Source organism: Cibotium barometz, chromosome 10, assembly GCF_041138505.1.
Source record: "Cibotium barometz isolate CiBa-2024 chromosome 10, ASM4113850v1, whole genome shotgun sequence".
In the NCBI taxonomy this organism is placed as follows: Eukaryota; Viridiplantae; Streptophyta; class Polypodiopsida; order Cyatheales; family Cibotiaceae; genus Cibotium; species Cibotium barometz.
The window spans coordinates 23,029,727-23,056,347 of record NC_141055.1 but is presented as its reverse complement, the minus strand read 5'-3'; the positions used below and the strand labels follow the sequence as shown (position 1 = coordinate 23,056,347).

Here is a 26,621-nt window from a genome sequence, read left to right as displayed (position 1 = left end):
AATATTCGACTCTCATAGGCTATCACATGTCCTTCCTGCATGAGAACTGCCCCAATGCTGTTTCCACATGCATCACACTAGACAACAAAAGCCTTTTGGAGATCCGGTAATACCAATACGGGATCCGAAGTAAGCTTTTCTTTAAGCTTTTTAAAGGCTGTAATTTCCTGATCAGCCCATCTAAACGGAGTTGCCTTCTTTGTTAAGGCATGAAGGGGCGAAGCAATCTCAGTAAAATACCGTATGTACCGCCTGTAATAGGAACACAATCCCAAAAAGCTGCGTACATCATGCACGGTCCTCAAATCTGGCCAATTAAGAATTGCTTCCACTTTCGAAGGATCCATACGGACTCCATGCTTAGACACAATATGCCCCAAGAAGTGTATCTCTTCCAAGAAGAACTCACTCTTCTTGCCATTAATGACCAGCCTATGCTTCCGGAGTTCTTCAAACACAATGGCCAAATGCTTCCTATGCTCCTTCTCAGTGTGTGAATGCACAATCATATCATCAAAGAATGTGCCCACAAACGCTCTCTGAGGCCGGAAAATCCTGTCCATCATCCTGTTAAATGTGGCAGGCGCATTTGTCAAACCAAAGGGCATAACCAAGAACTCATATAACCCAAAAGTGGTTCGAAATGCTGTCTTATGCACATTCTCGGGTCTAATACGTATCTGATGATACCCGCTTTTCAAGTCTATCTGACTAAAGACTGTGGAGCCCTGTAAGCGGTCCAATATGTCATCGATCCTTGGAATAGGAAATCGATTCTTGATGGTATTCTTGTTCAGCGCCCTGTAATCTATACACATGCGCCATGAACCATCTTTCTATTGCACTAAGAGCACAGGTGAGCAAAAGGGTGATGAGCTAGGCTGAATCAACCCTTTATTCAACAACTCCTGTACCTGACTTATAATTTCTTCTTGTTGGGATGTACTAACACGGTACGGCGGTCTATTTGGTGGAGTACTACCCGGAATTAGATCAATAGCATGATCTTCAGGCCTTTCCGGAGGAAGTTCTCCTGGCAATGACTCGGAAAAACAATTGTGGAACTCACGTAAGAAATCAGTCCTGTCTTTTTCTAATATAGACAAATTAGATTTAGACTCATCATCTTTTGCATCCTTTACAAAAATCAAGTACGCGGAAAGATGCTTTTTCATTACTGATGAAATTGCCGAAGCTGATACAGTAGGAACAGATTCCTCTTTTAGCTTTACATCCAAAATATGTTCTTTCCCTCTATGAGTCAAAGTAATCTTCCTATTGTATGTATCCACCACCGCATGTACTCTATGGCACCATGGCATACCCAACAAAACATCACATCCATCAAGTGGCATGATGAAAAACTCCTCACTGTCCACATAACCCTGCACATGAAGCCTGAGCTTCCCAATAATAGGAGTAACGGGTTCTGCATACCCAGGACAAGCCATATTAGCCTCATACAAAGGCCCCATCTCCTTTGCACGAATCCCCAATCGGCCAGCCAAATCCGGTGAAATAAAGTTGGCTCTAGCACCTGTGTCAAAGAAAATCAAGGCATTTTGATCTCACTTTGCCCCATGCCTTGCACAACTCAGACTCTTCACCACCTGGCTATTCCCCAACAAGATCAGGAACCAACTCTGCAGAAGATTTTTGTTTCTTAGACTTGGGCTCCCCTTTAGTGTGAGAGTCCTTTTGGGACTTACGCTTGGGACAATTAAAAGACATATGTCCCTCTTCTGTACAGTAAAAACATTTCCGAGCATCCATCAAAGCCCGTCTCTCCTCAGGAGTTCTCTTGGGCATTGGTAACTTCTTATACCGCTTCTCTGTAGACCCTTTTGCATCACGCAAAGCGAGCCCTAACTTTTCAGATCTCTTGCTTGAGCTTTTACTTCCTTTAAATCCAGATGAGACCCCAGTGAGTAACGCATTTGCTGTCATAGCATTCTCTATCATCTGTGACATATTTGTTACTGGAGTTTTATGCAATAGTCACGCACTTCCTTGGGCAGCCCACAACAATACTTCTCCACTTGCTTAGACAAAGGCACTGCACGATAGGAAGTAACTGGAAGTAAAGCTTTCCAAAACTTCTTATTATAATCCTCAAGATTTTCACATTTTGATGCATCCAACTTGTGCCATGCTGTCATTAGATCCACCTCAAAAGTAGATGTGAGCCATACGAAAGAGAACACCTGCTTAAACTGTACCCAAGTAGATGGTGCTATGCCCTGTAAAAGAAGAGTGGACCACTACTGCAATGCATTGCCCTTGAGAAAAGTCGCAGCTTTTCTCACCTTAGAGGCTTCCGTGTAATTACCACCAAAAAAAGCAGCATCAAACTGCTGTAAAAAGGTAAGTGCCTTTAACTTATCTTTGGTCCCACTGAACGTGTCAAATTTCACAGCAGCTCCCCCTTCCTTATAATCCTTCGCCTTACCCATAGGCGTTAGATTATCGTAAGGAAGTGGCTTCACAAGATTGCTACCCCCGGCATTCATGCCCATCATAGGGTCAATATTGCCAGTTCCCATACCTGGCATTCCATACATTCCAGCCATGTTTCCAAACATACCACTATGCATACCGGGCTGCATGCCCCCATACATGTTTCCTTGTATTCCAGGCTGCATGCCCACAAACATGTTTCCTTGCATTCCGGACTGCATACCACCATACATATTCCCTTGCATACCAGGCTGAAAACTAGCTCCAAAATTCCCTGGAATACCCATGCCTCCTTGAGGATAACCCCCAGTCATGGATTGGAACACAGAGCCACCACCAAAATAGCCTGGATGCATAGACTGCTGTGGAATAGATGGCTGTCCGAAAAAGGAACTCTGTGAGTTGGCACCAAAAGTATGTTGCATGTTCGGAAACTGTCCAAAAGATGGATCCTGTGGGAAGGCACCACTATTGCCCTGAGGTGGATTTTAGAACGCACTTTCTTCTTCTTTTCAGGCTCAGAACGGGATCTCATAAATTCAGCAAACTTCTCACTTTGAGTGAGCTGCATAAACACATCCATTACACCTGCCAAACGATTTTTAAACTAAGCATCATCTTCCTCTTTACTAGGCATATCTTCTGGCTGTGTTATCCTCATATTGTGCATCATCTGTAGCCTGTTCTCCTGCAAGAATATCCTCAGATTCATTTCTCTCAAGAGAGGCCTCTTGCTCTTCCTCTTCATCATAAAAATATTCATCTTCGGGTACTAAATGGGTGTATAAACTAAAATATAGACACCTCGAAGAAACTGATTTGACTCGCCTGCGAGCTCCGCTCTCCCCCCCCCCCGCTGCTTCTCGCCATCGCGCCTCACTTCCCCCCCCCCGCCAGCCCTCCGCGGTCTCCTCCGCCCTCTCCCCCGCCTTCTTCATCGCGCCCCTCTACGCCACCTCCCCACCGCTTTCTGCCTCGCGTTTCTCCCCCGCCTTCACCCCCCCGCCTCCACTCCCCCGCCTCCCTCCTCTTCTCCGCTTTCTTCCCCCCCCGCCTTCTCTTCCTTCGCCTCCCTCCTCGCTGCATTCCCCGCCTCTCCCCCCGCCGTTTACTTCCTTCCCCATTCCTTTTTTTTTCCTCCGCCTCTCTAACATCCTTCGCCTCCCCCTCTCTTCTCTCCCCCGCCACCTCTCCCCCCTCCGCCCTCTTTCTCCTCCCTTCCGTCCCGCCCCTCCGCCCACCGTTAACTCCTCCCCGCCTCAGCTCCCCCCCCCCCCCCCCCCGCGCCCCGCCCCCGCTATCCTGTAGCCCTCCGCTTCTCTTTTTTCCTCGCAGGGCTGTGTCCCTCCCGTTGGTGACCCCGGTTTCTGGCTTTTTCCCTCTGGAGGACTCCATGGAAGCCGCTCCGACTAACCCTGCCGATTCCGGTCTCCGTCTGGAGTTCACAGCTGAAGATCTTCAGTTGTTTGTTTCCACAGTTTCCGCTCTTGAGGCCTCCTCCTTGGTCTGCAAGATAGTGGGTAGCCGTCCGATGCGGAGAGAGCTTCGCGACCTTCTGCAAGGCAGCCTTGTCGGCGTGCCCGCCAAGATCGTCAGCGTGGATTTTTTGGGACGTGGCTACTATCAGGTGGATTTCGAGTCCCCACAGGCAGCTCAGATAGTGCTGGCTCGGAGCCCCATTGCCCTCCGCTCTTCCCGGGCGTTCCTGGCGCGATGGACTCATGGTTTCGACCCCGCTTCTGACCCGCTAGCAGGCGCGACAGGTTTCCCCGTCACTATCTGTTTTCCTGGACTCCGTAGGGAGTACTTGCCCCTCTTGTCATCCATTGGCAAGGCGTTCGGGCAGGTGGTGGAGACGCCTCAGACAGCGGCTTCAGTGATTGCTCGGGCAGCAGGACTCCCGGCCATTCGGGTTGTGGTTCCGTCACTGGAGTCCCTCCCGAAGACGATCCTTCTCCCTTGTCTTTCTGGAGGACATATGATACAGCGCGTGGAGTATTCGGGCCTCCCCGGCCAGTGTTACATATGTCGGGAGATGGGCCATCTCGCACGCGCCTGTCCCCGCAAGGGGGCTCATCCTTCACGTTATGCCGCCTCCGGACCCCCTGCAGGAGACCCGAGGGGTGGCCATCCACTTCAGAGACCGGACATCCCTGGCTCGTCACGGCAGGCGCCATCATCTGACGAGCAGGCCCCGGCGGAGGATGCCGCGCAGTCCCAGGAGGCTGGCGGATGGCAGGAGGTTCGCCGGCGGAAACGCCCGGCCCGCAGGGACCGTCGTCGCAGACGCCAGCAGGCAGCACAGGCTGGCGGACAGGCGACTCCGGCTGGCGTACAGGCACCTATCCGCACTTATGCTCCTGTCAGGGATAGGCGGCCAGCAGGTCCCACCCCGATGGACGAGGATTCAGACTCAGTGCCCGTTGAGGCCGCTGGTGGAGCCTCCCACGTGGAGACCCCGCTCTCGCCTCCCCCCGCGGGGGCCCCCCACCCTCCTTGGAGCAGATTCCTGAGGATCCTGGGCCGCACTCTTCGACCTCCGGCTCCCCTTCCCCTCACCCGGAGAGCACTCCTTCCACCCTTCCTTCTCCCCCCCCAGCCCCCCCTCTCCCGCCTCCCCCGGCGGCCCCCCCTGACACCTATCCTCTGGCAGATGCCTCTCCATCCTCTCCTCGCTCTCCCCCCTCCTCGCCACGAGCCCCCATCCCTCCCTCGGCCTCTCCAGGATACTTCGCCAGACCACCCACTGCCCCGGGGCAGCGCAGCTGGGTAGGCCAGAGCTCAGTCCAGCGGCTGTTCCACCGCCACTCCGGGCCGGTGGAGATGGCGATCCTCGCCTCGCCCGCCACAGAGTTCTCTCCAGCCTCCCCTGGGGGGCCCCCGCGAGTGATGGGGCTACCAGTGGATTACGGTTTTTTCAGGTGCCTCCAGCTGGATGCTGGCCCGTTCGAGACACTGGTCGCGCCCTTGCGAGTTTGCGTGGTGTGCCATCCCTCTCGTTCTCCCTCTGTGGTGAGCAGCATGGTGGCTTTCTCCTTTCCTCTCAGTGTTGCCCCAGACACAGCATGGGATTGCAACTCTGTAGAGGAAGTTTTGCGTGATCAGATACTGGAGTTTTCTCACCACTTCAGTGACTTGGGGCTCACGGACCTATTGCAGACCCGATTACACTCAGCCCGCATGAGCCTGTTTGGTATAGGAGACTGGCGGGCGGATCCGGTCCACACCTCAGTTGAGGCGGTGCTTCTGATTCTCCTCCATGCCGCCCCGAGGGTGCAGCCTACCTTTAGATACATATATGCAGAGGATTGGTCTCACGCCTATGCCCTGGACAGGGCGACAGCGGAGTGGGGCTGGACACAGAGACAGGTCACCCTCTTTTTGGAGAGACTCCGCACCCGGACAGACAGTGATTATTCTCCCTCCAAGCCGGCGCCCAAGACTCACAGAGTGGAGGGCAGATCATCCGGGCCGGCTGAGAGGGGTGAGCCAGTGGAGGCTGCTTCACTTGCCATAGCTCATCCATGAGGATCCTCTCATGGAACATCCAGGGTCTCGGTGGACATCGCTGCTACATTGGCCGCGGCAGACTTCGCCAGGAGATCCAGAGGGCTCTCGTTGGAGGACCCATCGATATCCTTTTCATCCAGGAGCACCACCTTTCTACCGGGCGTACCCGCACCTGCGGGAAGATCTTGCCAGGCAGGAGTCACACTTTTTGGTCACCGGCATATGGCTCCCAGGGGAACCAGGGTGGAGTATGCATCTCAGTCAGCGAGCAGCTTCTATCTGAAGTTGTGGACTCTGGCATTCTGGTCCAGGGTCGTGCGCAGTGGATCATCCTTCGGGTTGGGGAAGACCGCATTGGCTTCCTCAACTTCTACGCCCCTAATGGGGCGACCGGGAGAGCCGAGTTCTGGAGCACCATTAGGCAGTCCCTCCCCTTGGCAGACCACTGGTGCCTCGGAGGGGATTGCAACATGCTGGAGGATGCAGAGGACAGGATGGGGGGCAGCCAGGAGACCATTCATGGGCCGGAGCTAGCTGCCTGGGAGGAACTAGTGCTTCAGGTGAGAGGCCAGGATCCGTGGACTCTCCCGGAGTTTGGCAGGTTGCAGGGGAGCCTATCTTTCTCGCGCTCGGATAGACAGGCCACAGGGGTTAACCTATCCCGCATCGACAGGTTTTACATTGATGAGTGGGCCTGTGATAGAGGTGGCACAGTGGGCATACTTGCAGGCTCCTCGTTTTCAGATCACTATCCAGTGCTTCTCCAGATCGAGGACCCCACGAGAGGAGAGCAGGGCCAGAGCGTCCGGATTCCAGATTGTCTCATAGAGGAGCCCGAGATTGCGATCAGAGTTGAGCAGGTCTGGCAGGAGCTGCAGTTCAGGAGAGGATCGGCAGCCAGCGATCTTGCCAGTGGCTTGCAGGAGATTAGCCACATGCTCAGACAGGCTGCCTTGGACCGGCTGGAGGCTTTCAGAGAGCAGGAGAGGAGCCTACGGAGGAGTCTAGCGTCCCTCCAGAGACTCCAGGAGAGGGATCCTACGAGCCCTTGGATCTCAGAGCAGATGGAGTCAGCTCGCACGGAGATCAGATCCATCGAGGAGAGGAGGGTGGAGTTCCGATTCCATGCTCGGGCTTCCTTTTGGACACAGGCTGGGGACAGAGTGACTCGAGATTTCTTTGAGGCGACAGGGCCTTGCTTCAGACGAGAGGGTCTCAGGCATCTCCGGCAGGCTGATGGCCAGGTTGTGGTGGATCCCCCCAGGGTTCGGGCTATAGCCACAGATTTTTACAGGGACCTTCTCTCTGCTGAGCCAGCAGATGACAGGGTGAGAGAGGCTCGGGAGGCAGTCTGGAGCTTCACGAGACCGGTTGTGCCGGCCCATTTACAGCACTCCCTTCTCTCCCCCTTCTCGGATACGGAACTGGAGGAGGCTCTTCAGGCATTACCTCGGGGCAAATGCCCAGGAGAGGACGGTCTTTCGGTGGCTTTCTTCCAGAGGTACTGGGGCCTCTTACACAGGGGCTTCAGATTGGCATTCCAGGAGATTATGGAGTCAGGAGTCATGCCGGACAGCATGGCTGAGGGTTTGATCCACTTGATCCCCAAAGAGGGAGGAGACAGACTGGAGATTAGACAGTGGAGACCGATCACCTTGCTAGGCACGGCCTACAAGGTCCTAGCTAAGGCGATCAGCAGGCGGCTTCAGCCTCACCTTCCGGACATCATCCACTCCACGCAGACTGGCTTCATCCAGGATAGGAGCATTCTGGATAACATTTTCTCCTTCTGGGAGGCTACGGCTCTGGCTAGATTTCGACAGGAGGATCTGGCAGTGCTCCTTCTCGACTTCGAGAAGGCATATGATCGGGTGGACTGGGCCTTCTTGGAAGGCACTATGGAGAGGATGGGCTTCCCCCCTCAGTGGATCCGTGGGGTCTCTGCACTCTACTCATCGGCTCATAGCCAGGTGCTGATACAGGGCGTGCGCGGAGAGAGGTTCCAGCTCTCGCGCTCGGTGCGGCAGGGGTGTCCCTTAGCGCCCTTTCTTTTTCTTTTTGTGGCGGAGGCCATGAGCACTTTTTTGACGGCACAGGATACAGGTTTGCGGGGCCTCCAGCTTCCCATCCGTACCTCGGAGGAGCTCCTAGACTCGGAGTTTGCGGATGACACTGCTGTCTATCTTCAGGGAGGTGAGGAGAACCTCCGCCGCTTCGCCTTAGCCATGGACAGGTTTTGCAGAGCTTCGGGCGCTTTGATCAACTGGCACAAGTCGTGTGGGCTGTGGGTCAGCTCTATGCCCCCCCCGACTTGGAGGCCAGTTGACGGTTTTCAGTGGCTGCCCCCTGGCACTACAGTGCGTTATTTGGGATGTTATGTGGGCATTGACATATCTCCGGAGCAGCAGATAGCCCCCCTTCTTCTGAGCATTCGGAAGAAGCTTCTGTATTGGAGTACCGCTCGTTTATCTCTGGCTGGCCGAGTAGTTGTGGCCAACCAGGTTCTGCTTGCTACTATGTGGTACATCACTTCCTGCTGGGCCTTCTCTCGGGCATGCATTGGCCAGGTGCAGCGGCTCATCAGGAACTTTCTTTGGTCCGGTGGCGAGACGGGCGGCCCGCCAGGGCCAAGGTGGCATGGGCGGTGATCACTCAGCCGAGGGAGAGAGGCGGCCTGGGCATTGTTGATCCTATTTGCCAAAGCCGAGCATTGCTTGGCAAGTTGGTAGTTCGTGGCCTCCTGCCAGGCGCTGAGCCGTGGAAGGAGTTTCTTGTTTCCAGGATGCTCAGCCGCACCCCTTCTCTTAGCGGCCCCTGGACCCCCAGCATTAGGTGGATCTTTACAGAGCAGCGATCCAGAGGAGTGGGCCTTGGCTTCGAGGAGCGTTTTGCAGCTAGCCTTCTGAGGGCCTGGTCGCATCTGAGGCCGTCACTCTTCCAGACTCCTCCGGGCACCGATGAGGAGCGCCTGAGGCAGCCATTGATCTGGAACCCCTTGATTCGACTTCCCAGTGGCCATATGGTTGGATCGCGGTCTCACGTGTCGTGGGGCCCTTTGAGCTCCGGCCCAGCCCAGTCCCTAGACGACTGGATATGTTTTCAGCAGCTGCCTCGAGAGGCTCAGGAGAGGAGACTCAGTGGGATGAGGGGCAGAGAGTTGATGAGACAGGACATTGAGGCGGCCATCCCCCGGGAGTGGCGGACCCCAGTACAGGACCCTCCACCTCCACAGTGGATGGGTGTCTTTACTCGGCATGAGATCCTTCTAGCGGTCTGCGGCACAGCGGAGAGAGTCGCCCCACTCACTTTCGAGGTGGGAGAGGGTGGCCAGCTTCAGAGGACACGACTAGATTTGGATGGGCTCCAGGGTTGTATTCTTCAGAGGGTGCGGGTGGTCGGCTTTCATCAGAGACAGTGGCATGTAGACCCCTCACCGGCCTCGATAGGGGAGGACTGTTCTTGGAGATTATGGGCTTGGGACAGCAGGCCTCTTATTCGCCTTCAGTGGGATCCAGGTGAGTGGTTTTGGCGAGATCCCTACTTGGCCCCTACCAGCCCAGGCATTCCCTTTTTTCAGTACACAGCGAGGCTGGGGCGGCGGATTCAGAGGCACAGGATAGCGAGCACCCCGGCGGCGGCCGAGCATTGGCGGCGACAGGGGCTCTCCCCTGCCTTTCTTAGGGACTTCTGGCAGCGCCTTTGGGCCAGCTTCCGGCCCCGGAAGGTGACGCTTTTTCTCTGGCTCACAGCGCATAGAGGACTGGCTGTGGGGGCATGGCTAGCTTTTGGCAGACACCCAGCGTCCTGCCCTCGGTGCGGCCATGCACAGGAGTCGCAGCGGCACTGCTTATGGGATTGCCCACAGGCTCAGCAGGTCTGGCAGCGCGCTCTCAGGATGGTTTTTGCAGGCTCACCAGGTGAGATGCTGGTGACGTGGGGTGCGGTGGCTTGGGCCACGAACAGCGGCCCGGCCCTTGGATATGAGGACGTCCCTGGCAGCGCGACCATCCAGGTCTCTGACAGGGCGATGGCGGTGGTTCCGACGCCAGACTTCTCATCGGCAGCCCCTCAGGAGGGGGTCGGGCACAGATGGGAGATGATCAGCAGCATGACGGCTTGGCACATATGGAGAGCCCGATGCAGGGAGGCCATTGACCGCCAGGCGACTCCACCGGCGGAGGTCATACAGGCCCTCTGGGTGGACATCATTCACACCTTGAGAGGACACTGGGGGAAACTCCAGGGCGACTCGGATCGCATGAGAGGGCGCCGCAAGGCTTTCCTCCGCACTTGGCACCCTGGCCCTTTCCTCACCGCGAGGGGCGAGGATGTCACTTGGCACTACAGGCCTCCAGTCTGGCTTTTCTCACCTTCCATATGTACTACTAGGTAGCCCCCCCCAGAGAGCGGCCAGCCACGGGGGTGGAGCTCAGGAGTTCACTGTGTTTTATCCCTCCTTGCGAGGTGAGCTTTGTAGCCTTATGGCGTTTTCTCATTAACTAATAGAAGGATCTTTTTCCCGGAAAAAAAAAAAAATATTCATCTTCTGTGTCTGACATGTTGCTGAATTTTTCAGCAATGACGTTCCTCAAGACAACCACAAGCTCACCCCCTTTAGAAAGTTGATGATGGGTCCCGACAACGGAACCTTGAAACCGGCCTCTGGTAGAAACCAAAGTGCGGTAGACTAGCAGTCACCCTTCCAATTGTAGTCCAAACAAATAACAAATTAGCAGGAGCTAGAATGCTCCTGAACTAAAAGGAAATCGACACCTGTTGGCCCCAAAGCTTGGCGCCCCTTTCGGTATTTCTTTATTCAAATTCAATGGAATGTATAACTAAGTACAACAAAGCCAGTCAAAGAAAGTAAACCTGCATGTCCAATCTGGCAGCCCTCAAGACCTCTTAGCATAGAGGATTCACATACAGATCTGTGTCCCACAAAAGCAACACACTGTGTTTTTCCTCTGATCAACCAAGACAATTCAACAGGGAGCATACATCTGGCTGTTCCATGACCATGGCTTCAAACTCAGCCTAAATACCAATCCACTGTACAGTCTCTATTTCCACCCTTCAAACTGCTATACCCTTCCTCTCACAAAGGGCCTGATGAAACAACTCTACAGCAGACATAAGCCAGTGGAAAGAAAGAAAGAAAGATATGTTCACAGCTTACCAATTTTTATGCGCAGTTCTGCACCGGAGGGATTGACTGTACCAGTCTGTACTTGCAGTCGCCTGTATCAGCAACTCTGCATCACACGTGTGCACTTGTCTGTATGGGTCTGTACTTGCAGCACATGTGTGTACCTGTCTGTACTTTCCCTCCTTGTAGTCACCTGACTGATGCACCGCCTGAACTGCTGGACTGAACTGGACCGTACCCACTTGTACATGTCTGTACAGAACTGTACCTACAGCCGCCTGACTGATGCGCTGCCTGCAGAGATGGACAGATGTACCCGCCTGTACCTGCTGGACAGGACTGTCCGTACAATTTTCGCCTGTATCTACTGGATAGGACTATCAGTTCAGTTTCCGCCAGTACCAATTTGCACGACCTCTCCCCAAAAGCAACAGAGAGAGAAGAGAGAGGCGTGTACCTCCAAAAGTGGAGTGGCCCCCTTCCATAAATATCCTAGTGGCCCCTTTCTATAGTTCATTAAAGTTCCTAAGGGCCACTTATGCCTAGGGGCCACCCAAGGTTAAAACATTATAAATAATAACTCCCTTGGTCCCCCTTCACACTTGGGGATGTCCACACATATTACTATTTGTCCGGGCACCCAAATATGAATCATTAAATATTTATCTTGCTCACCAACCACCATGCTGACACTCATGCTGTTCCACTTTCACAGGGTCATGACAGAGAGAATCGTGGAGAGAGACGTGCTTGTGTGGTGAGCAGCTTTGGTGATAGCTTGCTATTTTTTTTTTGAGAAGACGGCGACACAAGTTTTGTTTTGAGAGATTGGGTTTGCCCAGAGCAAGGGTTGCACTGTTGGTAGAGGCTCTTGTAGGGAAGTGGGTTCCCTAGGACCTCTAAATAGCAACACTGTTGGAACTTGGACTGGCTCAAGTTTTCTCAACAATCCTTTGCAATATCTGTTGGTGGTAGTCTGCAGAGTATAGCTTCAGCTTTTGTTGTTGCTATTATCTTTCTGAAGTTGAGAATACAAGATTCTTGTTGGGAATAATTGTGTGGAAATCCTTTGGTTTTATAGTGTTCTCTTTTGTTTGTTTAATCCCCAAATCTCAAGGATTTTGAGTTTGGCTAAGTTTGTTTATGCACAGAGAGCCTAGTTGTGTGGGTTTGATGAGTTCTTTTGTTTTGGTTCTATCAGTGTTGTTTGGATAGATTTTTTGTTGAGGGAAGACATTTGTGAGTGAAGAGCTGACTTTGGTTGAACCTAAACTATGTCAATCAACCTCTGTTTAGAGTCAACAGGTTTTGATAGGGGCACCTAGGGACAGCTGTGAGTCAAGATAGGTCAACTGACATTGCTGGGATGTAGCTTTTTGTTTGTTGAACACTTGTGAAGGCAAGGATGACAACTTGGAGCCAGTTAGAAGTCGGTCTAACAGGTTGGGTACTGTTACTGGTCTAGGTGTCAGATAAGGATTGTGTCAGGTGAAAAGGGAGTCAGCCTGGATCAACTGAGGGCCCGATAGGAGTCAGTCCGTGGGTGTTCAGGAGTGGTTTTGGTCTCTTGGGTCTAAGGGGAAACTTTTGGGTTTAGGTCTGATAGGCAGCTGTGAGCAGTCAGGCAGAGTTGAAGGGAGTGGTGTTCCAGAGTCAGAGGACTGTTAGCTACTGTCAACTGGGGGTGTACGGAGTTGAATCTTGGAGAGTTTTGAAGTGTTTAGGGGCTAGGAGGTGTCAGCGGACGCGGAAGGGCCTTTATCGGATTTCTGAGTTAGTTTAGTCTCTTTCTGTCATCCGGGTCTGGTTCAGTCACAACAAACAGACAGGTGTCAGTATAGGAGGTCGGCTGAGGGTCAACATAGGGACCAGAAAGGTTCTAGGGTTGTGGGTTTGAGTGTAGCTGGTACTGGAGGATAGTAAAGGATCTCGGAGGATACTTTTTTTTTGGAACGAAGTCTGCGTCAGCATTCGGAAGCAAGTATAGAATCTGATTGATATGTGTCAGCTAAGGGAGTATCTAGTCAGCCGGTGGTCAGTTGAAGACAGCTGGAGACTTGGGAGTGAAGATCAAAATTCTGGAAGGTCAGAGCTGACCTGGGAGGACATATGGAGTAATCAACTGTACTGTTTGGAGAGTTTGGAGAGTGTTCAAGTGTCCGCCTGTGTCAGCTGAGGATCAGGGGACATCAACTGTGCAGACTGGTATCTTCTGTTGGTGTTTCTGCTGGGTGGTGGTGCCTGGTAGTGATTTCCTCCTCACGGTGGTGTGATTCGGACGGGCTATAGAGGCAAGTCTCCCGGACACATCATTTTTTTGGTGCCCCCACTGAGGAAGGCTATGAAGCACCCTTCAGTCAGTTTGCAGGTCTGACAGTTTTTCAAGAGAGCAGATGGCAACCATGCAGACATACCCGATGTTCCATGGACATGCTAGAGAGGATCCATAGGAGATTTTGGCGGGAATGGACCTAGCAACATTCGCCTTTGGGAAGGATAGAGATGAGGATAAGCTAACACTTATGTCCATGTTGTTGAAGCGAGATGCCAAAAGGTGGTTGCAAACATGGAGAGCTCAGCAGAATCAGGGTCAGGCATGTGAGGACATCAATGTGGCTTTGGTGCAGCATTATAAGTAGGGAGAATCCCCTGATGCTCTTTGGCAAGAAATTCAGAAGTTGAAGCATAACCTGTCTAATGTATTTTGAAAGATTTGTGGACCACTTTGAAGACTTGTGGGTAAGATGGGATGCTTCCCTGGGAATAAAGCGTCCGCCTGTTCTACTTAAGAAGATATGCTTATCTAGTCCCTTCATGCACATTTGAAGGAGAAATTGGAGTTGAAGAGACTTGGAACCTTTGAAGAGGCTTTGAGAATTGCTAGAGAGAAGGAATGGAAACTACAAAGAATGGCTCAAAAACAAAGGGAATTTCCAACTAAAGGAAGGCCAGCTCTGCCTAGGAAAGGAGGGCAAAAGCAACTGCTCCAGTAGCTCCATTGGCTACAGATCAGCTGATGCAAGGTATTAATCATCTGACTCAGTAAATGGAAAATTTGAATTTGAATCCATTGCAGGGAGGCAGAAATGCCCCTAGGATAGGAGATAGAGATGGTATGAGAGGCAGGGAAAGAGGAGGTCCAAACATGAATATTCAGCGTTTTGATTGTATGGAGAGGGGTCACATATCTCCTCAATGCCCTTATCCCAAGAGGATGGGAGGGGATGTTTATCCCTTGGCACCTAGGAGGGAGGAAACACAAGATGTCAGGAGAGCAAAGGAGATTCCTAAGCAACCAGTGCCACAGGTTGTGCAGCAACCAACAAATGCACCAAGACAAGGGGAAGTTAATTTGATTGAAGTGGATGAAGAAGTTGAAATTTTGGCCAATAAAAGGGCTAGAGGGGCAAAAGTAGAGGAAAAACTAGGGCCATCTAGGAGGATCAACCCAAAGAAGGTAGGAAGAAAACCAGGTTCAGGAGACACGTAGGCATGCACGCTTTTCCTTTGGGTGTCCATAAGGAAGAGTATGATCTAATGAGAGACCTTAGCAAAAGGGACCTAGTTTGACATGGCCCCAGCTTTTGCAATTGTGCCCCAGACTTGGAAGGACATGAAGTAAATTGGCCAGCATAAGACGCCCTAGGAAAGAGAAGGAGGGTGGTCAGATTAATATAGTACAGGTGAAGGGAGACAAAGATTACTTGCCAGTTATTGATGCTTGGGTAAACAAGCATAGAGTTCCCAAAGTCTATATTGATGGTGGTGCCCAAGTCTGTGTAATGACCCAGCAAGCCCCATCTGAGTTTAAAGTCAAAATTGCAAATAGTGCTAAAGTCAGATGTTTGGGAATTGTAAAGAAGTTGCAAGTAAATGTTATGGGATTGAAAGCAGAATTAGATGTGCATGTAATGCTGCAAAGTCTGAAGCATATCCATTGATTCTTGGGAGGCCATGGCTGATTGCCATGAGAGTAGGGCAAGACTGGTGGAGAGGACATCTAATCTTGGGACTGGACCAACCTGTGAGGAGACAAGTCAGATATGACATGGCTAAAGGAAGAGTATTGATTCCACAGGGTAGTACATTTGAACAAGAAGAGGAGGAGGAAACCAGCTCTATAGAGAATTCAAAAACAAAGGAGGTCAGTTCAGATGATGATGGTGAGGAAGTCCAGTTTGCTGGAGCTTGATTCTGACCTTATGTGTATGTCTATACAATTGTGATGTACAATTGTGAACTGAGGAAGGCAAAGAGCTGAAATCTGAAGTTGAAGTACAACCAGGTGGAGAAGGAGTGTAACAGAAGATGCTGGCTAAGGATCTAACTAAGGCTAAGAGGAAGGAGTATATAAAAATGTTGCAGCAATTTCCAAACCTGTTCATTTCTTCTTATACACAGGTTAGGGGAGTGACTGCAGTGCAGCATGAGATCCAACTAAAGCCAGAGGCTAAGCCAGTTGTACAGAGGTTGAGAAGATTGGGAGTTGTACAATAGCAGGTGTTGAGAGAGGAAGTGGATAAACTCTTGAAGGCAAGATTTATATATCAAGTTGATAATTCAGAATAGGCTTCTCCAATAGTTATCACTCCAAAGAATAATGGTAAATGGAGAGTCTGTGTTGATTTTAAACCTCTGAATGCAATAACTAAAAGAGATCATTACCCACTACCTTGCCAAGATGAGATCCTGGATAGTGTGGCTAGGCATGAAAGATATAGTGTATGTGATGGATATTTAGGTTACTTTCAGATCTCAATTGGTCCAAAGGATCACAGGTAAACCACCTTTATTAACCCCTAGGATTGTTTTGCTTACAAGGTTATGCCCTTTGGGCTAACAAATGCCCCTGCAACCTTTCAAAGGTTTATGAATTTGGTGTTTGAGCCCTATCTAGGGTCCTTCATCAGAGTGTTTATTGATGATTTTTGTATATACAGTGGCAGATGGATTCATTGTGAGAAGCTGAGGTTGGCTCTGAAGAGATTGGATAATCTCGGTGGTCAGCTGAACCCTGACAAATGTCATTTGGCTTGAGCCAAAGTAGCTCTACTTGGTCATGTGGTTTCAGAGAATGGAATTGAAGCTGATCCTGAAAAGGTGAAGGCTCTGCTCTTATTGGAAGCTCCTCAAAATGTGAAGCAGCTGTTGTCTTTTACCCACAAGGTAAGATATCTTGCCAGGTTCATATTTCTTTTGTCTTAGGCTTTATATCCATTACAGCGGGCATCCCAAAAGGATCCCTTTAGTTAGCAAGACAAGGAGGAAGAGGCCTTTATGTAGGTGAAGGAGATTCTAAGTACTTTGCCAGTAGTAATGCCTCCTGATTGGACCAAAGAATTTTTTGTGAACTCTAGTGTGGATGAGGATGTTGTAGGAGCAGTGCTGTTGCAGCAAGGGAAGAAACACTCTTATATGAAGCCCATATATTTTGTCAGCACGACAAAGACAGAAGGAGAGAGGACTTATTTTGAAGCAGAACAGGTGATGGTGGCTCTGGTGTTTGCTCCGAGGAAATTTAGATCCTATTTACTCCCAAAGCCTTTTACAATGCTTACCCATTATTCTTTGCTTCCTTATCTGATTCAGTCTGACATTCCTTCTAAGAGATTGTCCAAGTAGTTGATTGAGCTACAAGAGTTTTAGTTTACATGTATGGTGGAGGACAGCACAAGGGATACACTAGTTGATATTATGACATATAGGAAGAATCCAACGGTGCTAAAGGAGGAAACAGTGGAAAAGAAGAAGGTGCCCAAACGGAAGGACCCTGAAACAGGGTTGTCAGATGCTTTCGCTTTGTTTTTTGATGGGGCTTTCAAGAGAAGCTTAGGAGTGGCCAGTGGAGGAATAGTTTTATTGGATCCAAAGGGTAAGGAAGTGTTTCAAGAAGGAATTAAATTGCAAGTCCAGACCAGTAATGAAGCTGAATATGCTACCTTGGAGTATGGTCCTCAACAGTGTATCAGGAAGGGAATCAGAAGACTTATCATTAAAGGAGATAGCTTGTTGGTCATTACACAGCTTCAGGCTGTTTGGAAAGCTAAGAATCCCATATTGAAAGAATGGAATTTTCAAATTAAGAGGATACTACATAGATTCCAGGAAGTCCAGATTTAGCATGTGAAGAGAGTTTAATCAAGCTACAGACGCATTAGCAAAGGAAGGGTTGGGCAAGGATCTAGAGGTACATGCCATCATTGTAGCCCATCCTAGATATATTGGAAGAGAGAATTTACAAGACATTGAAGATTTCTTGCACACAGGTCTTGTACCCGCAGATTTGTCTAAAAGACAGAAATATGGTTTTATAAGAAAGGCTTTACAATACACTATTCTAAATGATCAGTTGTATATGAAAGGCAAGGACTTGATTTTGAGGAGAGTTCCAAACAAGGAAGAGATCTTTGTTATTATGGCCTCTTGCCATGAAGGGGTCTCTGGAGGGCATTTTGCCTTGAAGCTGACATTAAGGAAGATTTTGACTGCTGGATATGTCTGGCCCAGCCTGAGAAGAGATGTGTCAGAAACAAGGCAGAAAGGTGTTGCATTATGAGTTGAGGAAACCTATTGTATCATATGGGGCTTTTGAAAAGTGGGGGGTGGATGCAATTGGTCCTCTATCCACTACTGCTAGGGGCAAGGCCTATATTTTGGCTGGAGTGGACTATCTGACCGGATGGGATGAAGCTAGATGTGTGAAAGAAATAACTGCTAAAGACGTTGCCAAATTTGTTTTTTGAAGATATATGTTAGAAGCTAGGGACTGTTGCGTGGTCATTTTCTAAAAAATTAAAACTAGCCGTTGTGACTCCAGTAAACTGAAGGGAGAGTACTTGCATGTACAGAAGGAGGTAGGAGAACAGCGCATGGCAGTGGGAAGCTATGAAGAGAGTCGAGATTTTTCATGGTTGAAAACCGGAGTTTTTTTTGTGTGTGTGTGTGGATTGCAGAGAGGAGAGAGTTGTGACAGAGAATTGTGGAGATAGACATGCTTCTGTGGTGGTGAGCATGGTAGTCTACAGAGTATAGCTGCACCTTTTGTTGTTGTTGTTGAATTCTTGTTGGGAATAATTGTGTGGAAATCCTTTGTTTTTATAGTGTTCTCTTTTGTTTGTTCAATCTCCAAATCTCAGGGATTTTGACTTTGGCTCAGTTTGTTTATGCACAAAGGGCCTGGTTGTGTAGGTTTGATGAGTTCTTTTGTTTAATTCTATCAATGTTGTTTGGATAGAGTTTTTGCTGAGGGAAGGCAATTGTGAGTGAAGAGCTAACTTTGGTTGAACCTGAACTGTGTCAATCAGCCTGTGTTTGAGTCAACAGGTTCTAATAGGGGCGGCTAGGGGCAGCTGTGAGTCAAGATAGGTCAGCTGACATTGTTGGGATGCAGCTTTTGTTTGTTGAAGTGAAGGCAAGGCTGACAACTGGGAGCCAGTTAGAAGTCGGTCTAACAGGTTGGGTGCTGTTAGTGGTCTAGGTGTCAGATAAGGACTGTGTCAAGTCAAAAGGAAGTCAACCTGGATCAGCTGAGGCCAAATAGGAGTCAGTCGTGGGTGTTCAAGAGTGGTTTTGGTCTCTTGGGTCGAAGGGGAAACTTCTAGGTTTAGGTCTGATAGGCAGCTGTCAGCAGTTAGGCAGAGTTGAAGGGAGTGGTGTTCCAGAGTCAGAGGACTGTCAGCTGGGGGTGTACGGAGTTGAATCTTGGAGAGTTTTGAAGTGTTTAGCGACGAGGAGGTGTCAGCGGACGCGGAAGAGCCTTTATCTGACTGTGGAGGATTTCTAAGTTAGTTTAGTCTCTTTCGTTCATCCGGGTCTGGTTCAGTCAGAACAGACAGACAGGTGTCCATAGGAGGTCGGTTGAGGGTCAACAAAGGGACCAGAAAGATTCCAGGGTTGTGGATTTTAGTGTAGCTGGTACCGAAGTCTGAAGGATAGTAGAGAATCTTGGAGGATACTTTTTTTTAGAAGTCTGCGTCATCATTCGGAAGCAAGTATAGAATCTGACTAATCTGTCTCAGCCAAGGGAGTATCTGGTCAGCTGAAGACTTGGGAGTGAAGATCAAAGTTCTGGAAGGTCAGAGCTGACCTGGGAGGACGTCTGGAGTAATCAACTGTACTGTTTGGAGAGTTTGGAGTGTGTTCAAGTGTCCGCCTATGTCAACTGAGGATCAGGCGACATCAGCTGTGCAGACTGGTATCTTCTATTGGTGTTTGTGCTGGGTGGTGGTGCTTGGTAGTGATTCCCTCCTCATGGTGGTGTGATTCGGACGGGCTATAGAGGCAGGTCTCCCGGACACATCACCGTCAATCTAGGAGAGTGCCACCAGCGCCCCCCTACACCCCCCCCTGGCGCAATCCCCAACTCAGCTCCTCATCAAAGGGAAGGGAAGGATCCTCGCCCCCCAGGATTCAACACACCAGGTCCCGACCCCTAAGGATCTTGGTGCAAGAGAGTGGAAAGCCAGTTCTAGGCAGAACCATCGTCGGACTTCTAGAGCAGAGTGGGGCCGTCTAGCGTGCAAGTCTGGCAGGCCACAAAAGGATACGGTTTTGTCTTAGAACCACTATGAGCACTTGCACCCCCCTCGACGGCAATAGCTCACCCCCACCACCGCCCCCCCCCCCCCCCCCCCCTCTTCTCCCACACACACACACACACCTGCTACGAGTGCCCATCCCATGTTCAAGCACCCCCCCCCCTTTAATTTTTCCCTATTTTTCCTAAGCCTGCGATGTGATCTGCCCACCCTTTTATGGCATTCATGCCTATTTTTTCCCATTTTTTACGTCGTGTTGGAATCATGGGTGAGTCCACCAGTGCATATGGAGAGTATATATATGCTGCCCCTCCCCCTCATTATCATCATCGTTTATTGGTCATCTGGCGAGCACTCTTCAGCCCTTTGCCTGCAAAGACCCCTCGCCTACGGGCTAGTTGTATCCATCTTTCTTCTTGAGGATTAGTGCATCAGCGTTTTGTTTTTTTCTCTCATCTCTCACTTGGTGCTTCAGCGTTTTTGTCATTTGTCTACATCTTTCCATTGCCCTCTAACCTTGTATCAAAGCACAGGTGTCTAGACTTGGGATCACTGATTGGAGGCTGATTGGTGCTGATTTTTGCTCTCAACCCTTGGTCATCGTTCACATCAAATAGGATGATACCCATGCACATGTTACTTGGAAGAAACTCTCCGACATCTACGACTGGAAGACACCCATGAAGAGAGTTTCCCTGGAGCTTCAAATGTTGAAGCTTTCACCCACTGATTCCACTTCCATGCTGGATCACATCAACAAACTGGAGTCATTGTGATTCCACTTCCATGCGGGATCACATCAACAAACTGGAGTCATTGTGATTTGAGATTTCTAGGTGCGGGAAGGAGCTTGCCGCTGAGGATATGGCCATCCGGCTACTTACTCAATTGCCCCAAAATTTGAGAGCTTCTATTCTTCACTTCTTACCTTAGGACAGATGGAAATCATTACCTGAGATGAGTTGGTGCGTACAATCCTTGATCAGGAGAGTAGATTCAAGGATTCTTCTTCAAAGAAAGGTAACCAGGCTTTCATTGGACACAAAGGGGGGCTGCCTAACAAAGACAAAGATGTTGCACCTCCCTCTAAGGACTCTAAGGATGCTAAGCCGAAGGGGTCTTTAGCTCCTAATTCTTCTGGCAACCAGAAGGTTTGTGATTACTGCTCCAAACAGAGGCACTTATAGCGACAATGCCGGAGTCGCATGCGGGACTTGAAAGGGAAGTCAAAGGACAAAGGGGCAAGCTTATCCACCAAACTTGTGGAGGAGTCAGCTTTTGTCACCCTAATTGATCTCAAGTCCGATACTCCCCATCTAGTGCTAGAGCAGGCTTTCCTTCTTGTTCCAACTCACCTCAGTGGATTTTGGACAGTGGTGCCCCACAACACATGACTTATCGCAAGGATTGGCTTGATGCATTGCAACAACGTTTCGGCAGAGTTGCCCTTGGAGATAACTCTAGTATCCCTATTCTTGGCAAAGAGACAATGCCCCTCATTCCAGATGGCAATGGAGGGAAGTACACCTCAAGAGTGCTATATGTGCCAGATTTAGGATTCCATCTCCTTTCTATACATGAGATTTGTAAATTGGGAACTAAGGTGGAATTTATGGAGGACTCTCTGGTGACCCTATCACTAACAGGATCTTATAGCAAAACATAGAGGACCATGGCCTCTACAAACTCACAGCTCTTTACTCTCACGCAGGTACCCGCACAAGCAATCTTTGGCATGCTAGATTTGGACATCTTCATCTGGAAAAATCTATATAAGGTAAGAGTAGTGAACATACTAGGAAGTGAACACCCACCCACACTAGCTTTAGATAGTCTCACTAGGAAGTGAACGTCCACCCACAATGGCTTTAGGTGATCACGGCCTGGTCTGCTGCTTGTAATCCTGCAGAGCAACATGGTGGCTTCCAATAAAGCAATTAATGTTGAGAAGAGCTAGACGTCTGCTGCTGAAAGAGAGTAATTGGCCCTCCGTCTGCTGAAAGGTTCATCACCCAGCACAAAATGCTCTTTATAACAGATGGACACTTGACCACGTGACTAGCCAAGTGATCTTAGTCAACTGGAATTTAATCATAAGGTCGCAACACCTCTCAAGACTAAATAGGAGAAGAAAAGACGAATGCATCTGCCATACATGAGATCAGAGAACCTGCCACAAAAGTCGGGCCTCGCCTACTAGGAAAATATTATTCGTGGCTACCCCCCTTCCTTCCCATTGGGGTGAGGGGGCCACCACAACATTTGCATGGTCAATCCACCATCCACAACTCCTAATAAGCACACTCGTAATCTGACATGCAAGCTGTTTTAACAGAATTCAACTATGTCAACAGCAGGGCAGAGACTTACCGGTGATTGATGAACCGTGCCACGTTGCCATAAGTTGTTGCATCTAAGCATAACAACTCTTCATCTTTCAGCATAGTCTCTGAGCTCCAATCTGCATCGAGGAGTACTGGATAGTGATCAGATTGCCCCTTTCTTGCAGTATTTCTTGTGTCCAGCTCCATATTTGTCAAGATCTCACCGACATATTCACAAACAAATGTACCGGCAGGCAAATCCTCTAAGGTACGCACCCCCCAACCCTTCCCTTCACAGGTGAAGAAGACCTACAAAAAAAGGTTGCAAAAAACCACTGCTATGTACACAACTACACACATGCAAGCACACGAGTGCTTGCACATGCACACACACATACACACAAAGCACATGATGCAGAATATCCTACAAAAGATTTGGAATACACTTTTCTTACCTGTAGCTTTTGGCGGATCCCTTTTTGCACAACCCGATTCCCACAATGCATACCACATCCACACTTACTCCAGCACTCTTTTATGAATTTTCTTATGAGGTGCCCCTTGCATGGCGCCGTGTTCCAACCATTCTCTCCCCGCTTGAGCAGACACAAACCCATTTCACAATACTTATTCCTAGTTGATGAAGTCTCTGCCTCTCGTTTGTCTGCAATAGCTTCTGCTAGGAGCGCCTCACGCAGCTGACCCTTGGAGTTGTATGCAAATTCCCCACCAGTCTCTCTAGCACACTGGCAAGAGGGATATCTTCTTAAGCAGTCACCGTAGCATCTTTCACAGCAATCGTCCTCCCCGATTCGTGCAAGTGAGAAGTTGACGTAAGCATCCTGGAAAGTGATGTTTTTTGAAATGTACTTGAATGACGGAGGTAAGCTGTGGCTTGTCAAGCTATTGGCCACTGTAATGGGGACTGCTTCTTGGCCTCGTGTGATGTCAACAGAATTATGCATGTATGAGTTGAGCTGCGAGTCGGCGATATAAAACAAAGCTTCAGGCTCCTCCTTCACGACGACCACCATCGATCTTATATCAGTTACTGATGTTGCCTTTACCTCCTTCCCTTTTAGAATGAGAGAATCGGTGGAATGCAACCCTTGGGCCATTGGAGAATCATTAGTCTTCAGCAAGTCATTATCCTGACCAGCTGCTGCCGACTCTTCGTCTGACATGTTTCCGTATGTGGCTGCAATCCTTGACAGGGCATCGTTCTCTTGCTTCACCCCATTGTTTTTAGTGTATGTTATCAAGGCTGAGCTCTTTCTAGACTGTTCCTTTGAAGGTAAATCTGTCCTGCCCCCAAATTCGCCACTCTTGAGCATGCTTCCACCATCCTTATGAACTAAGACTGCCAGGGAAATACATGAAAGTATCAACTTAGGAGTCTTCCTTCCTCCTCATTAGTAGAATCCACAGCACATGCATATGTGCACGTGTGTGTGCGCGCGCGTGTGCAAACATGCATGAAAGGAAGTGCTTTTACCAGCTTGTTTATCTTGCTGCCGTGTAGGCATGATTGCTGCTGGAAGTGAATGAGACTGAGATGTAGCATCATGCAACCCCATGGATTGTTCACAAAATGCAATTTCATTTTTCTTCTCCACCAGATGTAGAAGCTCTACAGGTTCTTCTTTCACTCTGAGAAGGGGTGTCGGTAGTACAGATGAAGCCACCAACATGTTGTGCACAGGCTTCTCTATAGTCAGTGATGATGCTGTTGCTTCTATTCTTGGCTTCTTTGAAAGTGTCTTCTCTGTATATGCATTCTGCTCACTGCCTCTTCTTTCTTGATAGCTGACTTTTGGATCATCAGGTTCTTGATAGCTTACACATTCAAGCTGTAAATTATACGCAAGAGAATCACAAATACTGGATATGGGTGCTTTGTCCTGTAAAGGAAGAACCATGTTACAGCAAGTTTATGTCCATGAACCTTTGTAAAGTGTGTACAGCAGCTTAAATCTCCATTTGCGTAAGTATTTGAGCATGTACCTGTCTTGAAACAGCAGCCGTTGCATGATTATTTTCCAATTGTGTTGGCTTTTCTTCATAGCTCACACAATCAAGGAGGCCCATCCTGATTGCAGAGGAGGTAGGTGGCAACGCAACTCGTTTGTTCGGCTTCATTGTCAAATGCCAACAAAAAAGAGGCCACGTGGTGATTTTCAATTCACACTAGGGATAAAGTATCTTATGCAAGGTCATAAGCATGCCCTCCACTGACCTTTGATACAACAGGAGCAGGTTCCTTCTCTTGCATTTCTGTGGGCATGCCCTCATTTGTTGCAGCACGACGGGCAGCATTTCTGGTCACTCTAGGAGACACTCTGGTTTCCTGTTGGCATCAACGCACATTCATGATACTGAACATGGTATGAGAATAAATGGTGCATTTCAATGTGTACTAACCTTGGAAAGCTTTTCTGTTTGAGGCAACAAATGCGAAGAAGCACATAGAATTCCACAGCAGACAAGCATTAAGCAAGAATACCCCATCAATCAACCAAGTTTACTTGATATGAAAAAGGTTTTAAAATAAATTAATCCTTGCATGCATGCGCAGACACACATGCATACATTCATCCATCCATTTATATACGCGCAGTCTGTTAATCAAATGTAACAATATGGAAGAAAATGCACCAGCAAGGTACCTTACTTTCCATTTGATCAAAGTAGCTGTCTGCTAGGGCTCTGTAGTTTTCATCCTCAATTAGGCTCCACTCATTGTTGTAAAGCTGTAAATGAAAGCAAACGGAGGGTAAACGCATGTGCAAGGTGAAGAGAAAACTGCATGTATATCATAAACAATGAAGCAAAATTTAAAAAAAGCTATGAAAAGTGGGCACATTTGACAAGCATAGGGCCAAAATGGGCATTTGGTGAAGCTATGGGATAGGGTAACACCGAGTTCAATCCTGGCTGATGCCGCCATACTCACAGTAATATTTAGGGGGTGGAATTAAAAAAGGTATGGCAGATTACCCAATTAGAATCAGGGCCGAAAGAGGGAAAGTGGTAAAGAAAAAACTAAAATAGCTGCAGAAGTTCTTTAGATTGATCAAAATGAACGCACAAGACCAAGATAAGGGCGGCAAAAGGAGGGTAGGTATGCATACACAAACTCGATCAAATGTAGGGCAAAGACAAGGCAAAAGGTAAATACAAGCATATACAGTAGATACAAGGTAAATACAAGCATATACAGCAGACGCGGTATGTGCATTTGGTGAAGAAAAAGCTATGGAAACTGAGGGCAAAATGTGTACAACCTTAATCAGGCGTCTGAGAAGGGGGGCGACCACTGCATGAGAGACGCCCAGCATCTTCATGAAATCCAAAGCACGGTGGAACCGCTCCTTGTCATCTGCCATCGCTGAGAAAACAACATGCGAATACTTCAACAGTAGGCGGAAAAGCAGAAAGGGGGCGCCCAAAAAAAAGCACCCAAACGCAAATGCAGATTTGAATCGTGCGATTCTCAAATTTCACCAGGAAATTTTGGGTCCCTGCTGCTTTTCTCTGGTTCAGCTTTCAATCGCCACAGCCACCTTGCTTCAATTCACTGAAACTTCTACTTTTGCTTTTAGGATTCCATGCAAGGAGAGTACGTACTTCTCGAACATAGTGCAGTAATAATGTGGACACGCCAACACTTTAATAAACATTTGATGGTCCTCTTGTATGTGAACAAGTGCATATTCACCCACTTTATAATAGTGCATTAACTAATCAAGCCAACTCCCTAAACCTCTCATAGCATTCGCATGTGACGACCTCCTATGATTTCACATAGAAAACGTATCGTCCGCGTCGACGATGCCCTCTTTCCATCCTTCCATGGACACAGTGCTTATTATCAATCTATAGGCTCTTGCATCCTACAAATCTATTCGATTTGCAAGATGGAGGGGTGGCAACCCTTGCGGTCGATTTATTAGTGTTTTTATTTTTGGCGTTTCGACCTCCTACGATTTTGTATAGACAATGTTCCCATCATCGGCACAACAAGGTGATGCCCTCTTTCCATCCTTCCATGGACAATGCTTATCGATCTATAGGCTTCCCTGCCATGGATGAGGTTGTGCCTCACTCACCAACTTTGCCTCATTAACCTTACCATCATTGGTGGTCCTCCCATTCACCTTGTAGTCAATAAACAAATGCAAGTGGGTTATGCTCCATCTTCATGGCCAAGGCATTCAACATAGAAAGCCGCTTCACGAAAGAGGAGTCATACACAGTTATGGTGGCTTTTTAACAACTAACCTTGCTCCCTAACACGTACTAACGTCAACTAACCAACTAACACATCGAAACATTATCACCTTGAAAAGCTCATATAGTGTTAGGACCTTTAAGACACTTGGAGAAGAAATTCTAATTCTCAAGCATAAAAATTAGAGCAGAACATATACTTGCACAAATTAAAAGCATAAACCTTAATAAAGAAAATTAAATAAACAAGAGAGCTAGAGAATAAGAAAGAGATCAACGTCGACACAAGATTGGATTGAATACCCCCTGGATGAGTGTACCACTCACCCATATTAGAAAGCTTTCTTTTCAAAAAGATAACTCCAAAAACAAAGCACAAGTGCTTTTTGAGTTTCTGATAGTAAAAGCTCTACA

At 48.8% G+C, this 26,621-nt stretch overlaps 1 protein-coding gene across 3 annotated transcripts in view; it reads right to left on the bottom strand.

Annotated features, from left to right (window-relative positions):
* The window catches only part of LOC147634676 (histone-lysine N-methyltransferase SUVR4-like), a 34,541-nt gene extending 8,887 nt beyond the window's left edge, over window positions 1-25,654 (bottom strand). Inside the window, exons 1-8 of one of the 3 annotated variants that reach the window (XM_086803813.1) lie at window positions 25,482-25,654; window positions 25,262-25,365; window positions 24,644-24,727; window positions 24,214-24,324; window positions 23,982-24,110; window positions 23,473-23,878; window positions 22,433-23,337; window positions 22,024-22,286 (exon numbers count right to left, since the gene is read on the bottom strand). In XM_086803813.1, the coding sequence (XP_086659939.1) occupies window positions 22,024-22,286; window positions 22,433-23,337; window positions 23,473-23,878; window positions 23,982-24,110; window positions 24,214-24,324; window positions 24,644-24,727; window positions 25,262-25,363 (2,000 nt within the window). In that variant the 5' untranslated portion in view covers window positions 25,364-25,365; window positions 25,482-25,654. Of the gene's footprint in view, window positions 1-22,023; window positions 22,287-22,432; window positions 23,338-23,472; window positions 23,879-23,981; window positions 24,111-24,213; window positions 24,325-24,398; window positions 24,609-24,643; window positions 24,728-25,261; window positions 25,366-25,481 lie in introns of those variants that run through there. The other 2 variants (XM_086803815.1, XM_086803814.1) reach the window with 2 other exon arrangements.
* Between the last annotated feature and the right edge of the window lie 967 nt (window positions 25,655-26,621).